This window comes from Dioscorea cayenensis, chromosome 10 (assembly GCF_009730915.1).
Source record: "Dioscorea cayenensis subsp. rotundata cultivar TDr96_F1 chromosome 10, TDr96_F1_v2_PseudoChromosome.rev07_lg8_w22 25.fasta, whole genome shotgun sequence".
NCBI lineage: Eukaryota > Viridiplantae > Streptophyta > Magnoliopsida > Dioscoreales > Dioscoreaceae > Dioscorea > Dioscorea cayenensis.
Genome location: NC_052480.1, coordinates 1,513,180 through 1,523,513, shown reverse-complemented (window position 1 = coordinate 1,523,513; position 10,334 = coordinate 1,513,180). Strand labels below are relative to the sequence as shown.

Sequence of the window (10,334 nt, the reverse complement as noted above, 5' to 3'; positions counted from 1 at the left end):
TGATTTTTCCTACTTCATGGATCAAATTAGCAAAAGCACAATAAATTTTATCTGACAAAATTATTAATTTATATAAAGCTGCAAAGGTTCATCAAATTAAGAAGTTCACAAGCCCATATATAAATTTGCAAAAATTTACTGGGTGAAAATGCAAAATAAACCAACCATTTGTTTACGAAAAATCCCAATCGTTGATCACATCGCAAACATATAACGAGGCACAGAGAAACTATAAAACGCAGCCCATTATAAAAGCCCAAATTCATGGCCCTTCATCTGAGGCCCACGCGCTTCCTCATTCTCCACTGTCCCCTTCGCCGTCTCGCTCCCAAACCCCTCCTCTCCTCCGCCGTCTCCGGCCGTAACCTAGGGTTTCGTCCCCTCTGCAGTGCCGGCGCCGGGAGAACTATGCAACCGGACCCTTTTCCTCCTCCTCCTCCTTCCCATTCTGTGAGGGAGACGATCGATCTCAATGAGAAGGAGGAGAAGATATTCCGACGGCTTCTCGAAGTGATCCGCCACTTCGGTCTTGATACTCAGCTCCGCGTTGCTGGTGGCTGGGTCCGCGATAAGGTTCTTTTTAATTCTTTATATTTTGTCAGTGATTCGATTTTGAAGGAATTTTCAGTGGAATTAGCTTGATTGGATGCTGGTTCTTTGGATTTGGTTTCAGCTTTTGGGCAAAGAATGCTATGATATTGACATTGCATTGGATAACATGCTGGGACAAGAGTTTTGTGAAAAAATCAACACTTACCTGCAGCATACTGGCGAGGAGATACAAGGAGTAGGTGTTATCCAGCGGTATAATCTGATCTTTAGACTGCTTACAGTGGTGATCACATGCATTTGTTGCTTTGTATGTTTCACATGAATGTTCTGCTAGGATTTGTATGAATTTCTAGTTATTGCTATTATGATTGGTTGGTTTTATTTTGCACTTATATTTGTGTATAGTCTGAGTTATATGTTGGAAGTTGGTCACTTGGTGATAGTCTGAGTTGTTCATGTTGTTTCTGCTCAACTTTAATTGTATCTAATAGCTTGGTAACTTTGCAGGAAATCCGGAGCAGTCAAAACACTTGGAGACAGCAAGGATGCGTGTATATGATACCTGGATAGATTTTGTTAACTTGAGATCTGAGAAGTATGTGGAGAACAGCCGGATCCCTACAATGGTGCGTGTAGCTCATGCATATACTCAACTTTTCTAGAATATAATTGGCTGGTATTAGATTGTGATTCACGTATTACTTGTATAGCTTTGCCATCAATGTATTATTGTTTTATATTTTATTCAAATTTTGACTGCAGGAGTTTGGAACTGCTGAAGAAGATGCATACCGCAGGGATCTAACAATAAATAGGTAACTAGTTCTATTCTCCAAAATCCTGCTTGGATGTTTACGGAAAAATATTGTCAAAATCAAAGGAAAATAAATAGAAGTGAATTCAATACATTTGAGCTCTCATTGTTGCAGACTTCCCAAGCATTTCTAATCAACCAGTGCTAAATTAAGCTCTCCTCTTGGATCTATTCTTAAACAATCAATAAAGATATGTTCTTTATCTGTTCAATGATTTCCAATCTGTTATACCCACAGGTGTTTTTTTGCTATCATAAATCATAGAGCCTATCTGATTAATGCTAGCTCCTTTAGGATCTAGCTCTACAAGATATGTTGTAGTCATGTATGATTACTCCCCAAGTCAATTAATTGTCTGACTTTCGGCAACTATGGTCTCATTGTAGTATGATCATTCACATTAATTCCTGTAGGTCATGCATTTGCCGCTAACATGTCAGGACAATATGATGTCTTTTGAACACACTGCTTTCAATTATGCATTTTGGAATTATAATTTTATTTTTATTTTGTTATTCATTTCTAACTCAGAAATTTTTTCTCATCCTATCTCATTCATGGTAGCCTTTTCTATAATATCAACACAAATTCAGTTGAAGATTTGACTGGAAAAGGTTAGAGCTTTAAAAAATAAATTCATAATATTCTGGAAGAATTTTCATAACTTTTGCTGATTTCTGTTTTCATGACTTAACTTTATGTAGGTATTCAACATTTAAAGGCTGGGCTTCATTGCCACTCCCTTACCACCAAAGGCTACCTTTTTGGATGATCCCCTCCGAGTCCTTCGAGCTATTCGATTTGGTAAACTAAAAGTGTTTAACATAGCATTTCCTACTAAACACTATGATGGCTGGCGTCATGTATGATCTCTTCTTCTGAAAATTATGTTAATTCTTTTTGATAATTAAACATTCTTCAGTTTGTGGGTAAATAAAAATTAATCTCTCAGTGTCCACTCCAGTGGAAGGATAAATTGCAAATACTTTTCTAGTCGAGCCTTCAAATGTTCACCATAAATTTGTTATGGATCATAGTTCATAGAGACTGATGCAGTTTCTTAAACTCAGATGTTGTGTTGCAGTCATTGTCAATGTTTGATATCATCTAGGAAATTTGTGCAAGTTAATCTATAATTTTCTTGTGCTGGAAGTTTGTGAAAATGTAACATATCTGATTTGATGGTTAGTCTGTGCCTGGCTGAAGCTCAAATAAAATCCAAAACTATTGTTAAGCATAGTTCTCTTGTAACTTGCCTTCTCAGGTGCTAGGTTTGGATTCAATTTAGATGAAAATTTGAAGAAGGCTGCTTCAGATGAAGAAGTGAAAACAGCCATTGCTGATAAAATCAGCAGAGAACGCATCGGCCATGAGGTAGGCTCCATTTACATTTCTTTTTACAGTATTCAGCATCTCTATTGTTTGATTCATTTTCCCTACCCATCTGCAGATTGATCTCATGATTTCCGACAATAATCCGGTGAAACGCAATGACTTATATTTGTGAGTTGAATCTCTTTTCTGCTGTATTCACTTTACCAAAAAACACTCAGCCTACACCAACAGAAGAATCTGAGAGGTTGGTTTTTACATTTTTCAAATAATTATTTCTCATGCCTGCTTCAAAGTATGCTTGATCAAGCAAACCTTTTAGTTCCACTGATGAACAGGCTATGTGTTCTTTATATGGAGGCTGCTTGGAAAATCTTGCAAATGATGGGTTCTTTATTACTCAGTGTGAGTAGTTATTATCCAGTTTTCCTCTATCTAGATATTTTTGATCAAGAGTTCAGGCCTACTTACGTTAAGAATAGGACATCATTGTAGCTTCCTGTTTGTTTTATTGGCATCTCAAGTGTTATGGGTCAGGCTGATTGCTTGTTGTAGATCCAACTCTTTGATAGAGGATTCCTTAATTCAGGATGTGCTAATGCCTGACTCAATACTAGAATGGATGTTTGGATGCTGTCCTGCTAACCATGAATTAGACTTTGATTGTTGTACTTAGAAATAACCTAACATCTCTGGTGACATGCAACATTCAAATTTCAGGATGAACAACGGAGACTCTACCTTTATGCAGGATTGTTTCTTCCATTTAGAAGTATTATCTACACAGATAACAAGTTGAAGAAGGTGAAGTTCTTTTTCTGTTTAACAAGTTTATGCCAGTCGCCCTTATAGTTTTTATATAATTTGAAATTAAGTTGAATTGATGGTAAGGATGTATTTATTATTGAGGCTTTCTCTAGCAAGTGTAGGGTTCTTATCTTTTTAGAAGTTTATTCCCACTGCTTATCTATTTAACCTTGTATGTCCCTTTTTCCAGATTCCTGTATCCACCTACATCATTCGAAATTCTCTGAAACTGAAAGCCAGTGATGCTGAAATGGTTTGTTTCATAAGCAATTTGTGAAATATTCTTCGAACTTTGCGAGGATTTCATGGTCACTTTGTTTTAACAATAAATGTTGCTTTGGCTTTAGGTGGTCAGCATACATGTTGCATCTGAGAGATTTATTTCTTTGATTCCTATTCTTGAGTCAAAGGGGGAATCAGATATTGTTGCTGAGGAACTGGGTGATGAATGCCTGGGTTTTTCATCCACCTCCAAACGGCGGGTATTAGCAGGTCTTTGATTGATTGATTCTTTACTAATCTTGTGGCTCGGTTTTGTCTTTTGTTTTATATCAACTACCTTATGCTATCTCAAACTGGTTTCCTTCTATGGTTTTTTTTTTTCTAAATTTGCATAATTTACAATAAAAAGAATCTGGGTGGTGCTTCAACCTGGTTTATTTTCTGCTTCATTTTCTTCAGTTGATTAATTCTAATCATTTTACAATAATTTTTCTCCAATTAATTCAATTTTTTTAAATGAGCTCAAGATATGACATATGATGCAGCAATGCTAGAGCAAATGTCTGATCAGATTCATAGTGACTTTTATTATAGGCTTGCTTCTGAGACAAATAAAAGATTTTTGGAGGGTAGCCCTGTTGATTTCCGCTCTTTTATACCCTGAGCTTGTCCATGCTGGATATCCTCTGAGCACAGACTTGGAGCTGGACAAGAGAAAGGAAATTTTCGTGCAAGTTGAGCATGCTGTGAAAGAACTAGGTACACAACTCTCATATACCATTCTCTTATTTCTTTTCCTTAATATTTAATTTAACTTTGTTTGATCTTCTATCCTTTGTTTTTCATAATACTGTTATTTATCATGTTGCAGATCTAGATAATGTGTGGAAAGTGAAACCACTACTCGACGGGAAGGCAATAATGGGAGCTTTACAACTTAAAACAGGAGGGCCGTTAGTGAAGGAATGGGTAAGTTCATCCAAAGCACCACAAGTGTATAATATGTATTTTCACTGTCTAACGTGTTATGTTTGTTTTCTTTTTCTGTTTTCTGCAGCAAGACAAGTTAATCAAGTGGCAGCTTGCTCATCCAGAAAAAACTGCAAATGAAGCACTCGATTGGATGATGCAATCTCAAGCTAAACGGGCCAAGCTGGAACCTTGTGCTTGACTATATAACCAACAACTACTGAATATAAACTAGTACTGGTTGCATCAAGTCACCGTTAGAATGATCGATGTGAATGAGCGAGTAACTAGTTATTTTAAGAGAATTCTATCAGTTATGTGAATGGTGGCAAGCAGATGTGATCATGTAGGCTGACCGGGATGGAAGGCTCAAAACAGCAGGTGGCCATGGCACTGGGACAAATATGGTGAGTTAACTAGGAAATATACCTAAACAGAGCTGTCCAATTTTGCGAAAACATTTGGAAAAGGTAGTTCTTATCGAACTCCATGTGCAAATATTTATTTGTATGATTATAATCTTTCATGTATAACTAGGAATTTAGTGCATTGTTTAGAACTGCGTCTCCAATACGTGACAATAGAAACCAGCAATGGCAGACCACAAAATCAAATATTTATTGGTAAGTTCTAAGTACCAGTTTAGCCTGTATATCAGCAAAATGGTATATACTATAGGACTAAGCACAAGGAAAACCAGTCTCTATTGATAGCATTACTGTTAGCTAGCTCTCTGCAAAGGAGTCGGTGTTTGTTTTTTTTAGTGTGTAAAATAGGTCAACTGTAGCAACAGTAGTTTTACTGTTGAAGAGCATGCTTGTACTTAATAAGTTTGGTAATTGTCATGTTAGCTACATGACAATTAGGTATGTGTCTTGTCTGTAATAGTGTCCAACCATGGTTAAGTTAGCTAACCATGAGTTTAGGGTTAAGTCTCTTGGAGCCTATATAAGGCACCCTTGTGTTGTAAGGAGGATCACCACCTCTTGGGCATTATAGTCCTAGTATCATCCTTATACTTACCCACACCTCCATTACTTCCCTTGTATCCATCCACCCTAAAGCATTATGCAATAAAGAAGTCCTTTATCTGTGAATACATTTCTTGTCTCTTGTCTCTCTTGCTTCTAGCCTTTATGCTCTCTTAGCTTTAATGCTCCCTTCTCTCTAAACACACTCTGCTTAAGCTTCACGACTAACAGTTACTTTCACCCTTTGGATGAACCCCGGGAGTAAGTTGAGCAAGCATCCCCAACATCCACGTGCATGCGCAGCACGTCGTAGGATAAAAGTGGTATCGAGCTACGATGAACCTTCCTCGAAAAACCTCAAGGTAATGTTTACCATGCAGGGGTAAAAACCCTTAACTGGGTCCCCAACATGTAGATAGTAAGTTTTACCTTGGTATTATAGCTTTTATTTGATCCATGAACCCATATCTAAAAATCTAAAAAATGAGTTTTGTACAGATCTTTGAAAAATATTTTTGAGCTTAAAAGATGTATCTTTTATATAAAGAGTTTTTCTAACTAATATAAAGAGTAAGACAAACTGGAGAGCACCGAACAGTACCCGCCAGAGGACAGGAGGTCCGTTAAGGGGAAAACAGAGTGTGGAGGTAAGTCTGAACTCTGAAAGTTGGAAAGATAAACTCTCATATATTAAAAGATAATCAAGATGATCTCAAAAAATTATACTTCCGAGTAATTATGCAAAGTGGAACACTCAGGCTTTGGAAACTGGAGACTCTACAAGGATCGCCCAAGTACTAGAGGGAAAGGGTCAGTAGGTCCTAAGACGGTAAGGTTGAATGAGCCGACATGAGAATGTCCATGGTGAAAAGGAGTTTAATTTTAAAAAAACCCACAAAAATTAAAAAACCAACAAAAACCAAAAACATGTTTTTACTTACAATAATTATGGATCAAATAGGGTTATTTGCCAAGTTTAACTTCTATCATATTACATGTTGTGGATCTTGTTACTGCATAAGTATTCTCTCTTATTTATTTCAAGTTATTACAAATTAGTAGTAAAATTTTATTACTGCAAAATAGTAGTAAATTTTAATTTTAATATTTAATATTTTCTGCAAATCTTATTTCAGTTCAATATAAAAACAAAAATCAAATAAACTCAATCATAAATTAAATCAACAAGAAACATTTAAATCAAAACAACAAAATATCAAATCAACAATATCAACAAATTATCAAATTAAAACATCAATGAATCAAATTATAAAAAGAAATATTGGAAAAAAATAATTATAATACAAGTAATATGTATTACAATAATATTAATAATTATGATAAATATCATGGTAATATTAAGAAATCTAAATATCTTAAAAATGAAAAACTAAAAATGAATATCAATCAAGAGATAAAAAAATAATAACTAAAAATATTAATGGTATTAAAAAGTATCAATACAAATCATTAAAGAAATGATAGAAAGTTTAATAGAATCATAAACATAAAAATGGATGCAAAAATGGATTTGATTATTAAAAAAATTAAATAATCTGGAAACACAATTATTAAAAATTAGAAATCATCCTATCAAATCTAGATTATGTGAAAAAAATAGCATAAAAGAAAAAAAGAAAATCATAAAATTGAAATTGATAACCCTATGCAATCAAGTTAAAAAAATATTCAAATTGGAACAAATCAAAAAAATAAGAAAAACCAATAACACCATTTAAAAATCTGGACTAAAGAAGAATTATTAAAACCACCGTAATATAGATTAAAAATTTCCCAAGAAATGAAACATCTACTTGAAAACAACTGAATTTTATAAAATTGAATTAATCAAAAATAAGATATTATCCTTTTAGAAGAATTAAATCAATATCAATTAAACTTAAAAAGAAAAAAATTAAATATCAAAAAAATATATGGCTTAATGAAGTAGAACAATATCTAATGGAAAAAAATTAAGAATCATAGAAAAATGGAACAAAAGAAGAACAAAGAAACAATTGAAAAAAATTGGGAATTAAAACATATTACAAAAAAATTTGATAAAAATAGAAGCAAGTTATGTCTAATTTAGAAAATCCGAAGAAAAAAACTATAGTAAAAAAATATAGATCATATTAGAAGATTTTCTGTGTTCAATCATTTTAAATTTATGAACCAAATTAATAAACATCAAAAAAAGAAAAAGAAGTAACTTATACAATTGAAGAACATCAAAAATAAAAGCAAGAGAAATAAACATTAAATTAATTCCCCGGAGAAGAATTATATAAATATGGAATATTTGAAACAAAAAAACAAAAAAATATGAACATTATGATGAAATAGAAATATGTCTGTACAAGTAATGAAAAACAAATCATATTAGATTTAATAACAGAAGAATCATACAACAAACTATTATATTCAGGATATACATTAATACATTTAGGACTCTTAATGTTAGGAGTAATAAGATTACATAGAAAAGGATTAGGCACAAAAATTTTATTAAGCTTAGTAGACACAAGACAAATTCAAAACATGACTAAAGCAACAATTGAATCTATGGAAGTGGATCTAAATATTGATAATCCAGAAATCATATATATGACCCCAAATTTTTTAGTACCACTTGAAACATTTTATAAAAATATAAAATTAATAATAAATTCAAAAGGATATACCATGACTTCAAACAAAGCCAATTTAATAATAACAAAAACATTCATAGGACAATTAACAAATAGCTGTAGAATCAACTATATTTTAACACCCAAAAAAGCAAAATTATTATTAGAAAATCAAGGATTAAAAGGAATAGAAGGAAAAACCTATCCATCAGAAATATTAGAAGAAAGTGAATGGAATATTCAACCAATAGAAATTCCAATAACATCAACTAGACCAAGTAATGCAGAATTCTATGAAAATATTGATGGAAGTACAAGTATAAGAATGATAAAAAAATAAAAAGCATAAAAAAATTGAAGAACTTCAAGAATAAAATGGAATTATTAAATGCAAACTCGATCCAGTAAATAATTGATCAACAATTAAAACCATTAAGAAAATATATAAGTTATTTACCCTACAAATTTAATAGCACCAAATAAAAACATAGAAAAAGCAATGTGGTTATTATGTGTCAAAGATTATGTAATAAGAAAAAGAATTTTTATAAAAATAAGCTCAGAAACATTAATGGAAATAGCAACAAAGAAAATATGATGAATATGGAAAGTGGAAATGGAATATAGAATATATACCCTAGAAAAAGAGTTATATCCATTAGAACATCAACAAAGAATAATTAAAAATAAAAGAAATGGAAAGAATTTCTAGAAGAACAATTTAGATCAATTGAAAGCTGTTATATATGAAAGAATTAATAGACTCAACAGATATAAATTTAATAGATGATTTGATAAAAAACTCAATTAAATATACAATAAAAAAGAAAAATAGAAGCTTAAAAAGAAGAATTAAAAAGCAAAAACAATGTATGTGGTTAAAAAGGAGTTAAAAAGATATATAACTCTAAGAGATCAAATCAACCATCAAGCGTAATCATTAATAGAAGTAAAAATTCAAATCAAAAAGAAAAAAAGATAAAAATGGAAAATCTATATGGGAACCAACGAAAATAAAATATAAAGAATTTCATCAAGATGAATATCTAAAAGAACAAAATAGACTATGGAATTATAGATCAAGATTAAAAAATGAATATGATTCTATAAATATTTGTTATGATTAAAGAAAATGAATAAACAAACCTACAACCTAGATATAAATCCAAGGTATCTACTAGAACAATACAATCAAATTGAAAATTTTGAAAAATGTGAACATAAATTTGAACCATTTAAAATTAATTATAAAACAAAATGTGATAAATGTTATAAGTTCCATATAACAAAACATAGAGTAACGTGCTTAAAATGTGACTTATCATTATGTCGAAAATGTGTATCGGATTTATGTGATTTTACTTTTGAAGAAAAAGAAATAGAAAGATCAAATAATAAATTTAGTCAAGATAAAGAAATAATTAATCAATTATTAAAAAGGATAAAAAATCTTGAAGAAGAAATAGAAGATTTAAGAGAACAACTAAAAAATAAAAAAGAACAAAAATAAAGGAAAAGGTATAATCATTCAAAGAATTGAGGAATTAACAGAAAATATTATAACATGACTAAGAAAAAAGTAAATAAGGAAAACACATTAGAATTAGAAAAAATGATTAAAGACTTAAAAGAATTTAAAGATAAAATAATCTTTAAATATCCAATAACTCATTCAAGAAGTAAAATAGTAGATTCTCTACAAAAATAACATAGACTTAATTACTAAAAAGAAAAAAAGAAGACTCAATGGGAGAAAAATAATGAAATCAAAAGAGAAAAAAATTAACAATGTCTCAAAGAATTACAAAAAAATAGAAAAAAAGAAATAAAAGAAATTCAAGATAATGTAAAACAAAGGGAAATTAATGAATATTTAAGAAATAATGCATTATTCATCTTTACAAAAAGAATTTTAATTTTTTTGTTCATCTCCTTCCCTAAATTTAGGACTAGAAACATCCCAACCAACTCGAATCTCCTTTATATTTATCTCTTTGGGAAAAAAATGTAATTCAAATATTACACCATAGTTTGTC

At 31.4% G+C, this 10,334-nt stretch overlaps 1 protein-coding gene across 1 annotated transcript; it reads left to right on the top strand.

Annotated features, from left to right (window-relative positions):
* Positions 1-280: 280 nt before the first annotated feature.
* LOC120269952 (tRNA nucleotidyltransferase cca2) lies at positions 281-5,796 on the top strand. Its single transcript, XM_039276938.1, is given in 17 exon segments — positions 281-573; positions 674-804; positions 1,061-1,178; positions 1,315-1,367; positions 1,932-1,981; positions 2,072-2,097; positions 2,099-2,171; positions 2,632-2,741; positions 2,818-2,850; positions 2,852-2,946; positions 3,038-3,104; positions 3,420-3,503; positions 3,697-3,759; positions 3,854-3,998; positions 4,323-4,487; positions 4,600-4,697; positions 4,786-5,796. Coding segments are annotated over 17 exon segments (1,590 nt in total). The 5' UTR covers positions 281-408; the 3' UTR covers positions 4,900-5,796.
* Positions 5,797-10,334: the final 4,538 nt, after the last annotated feature.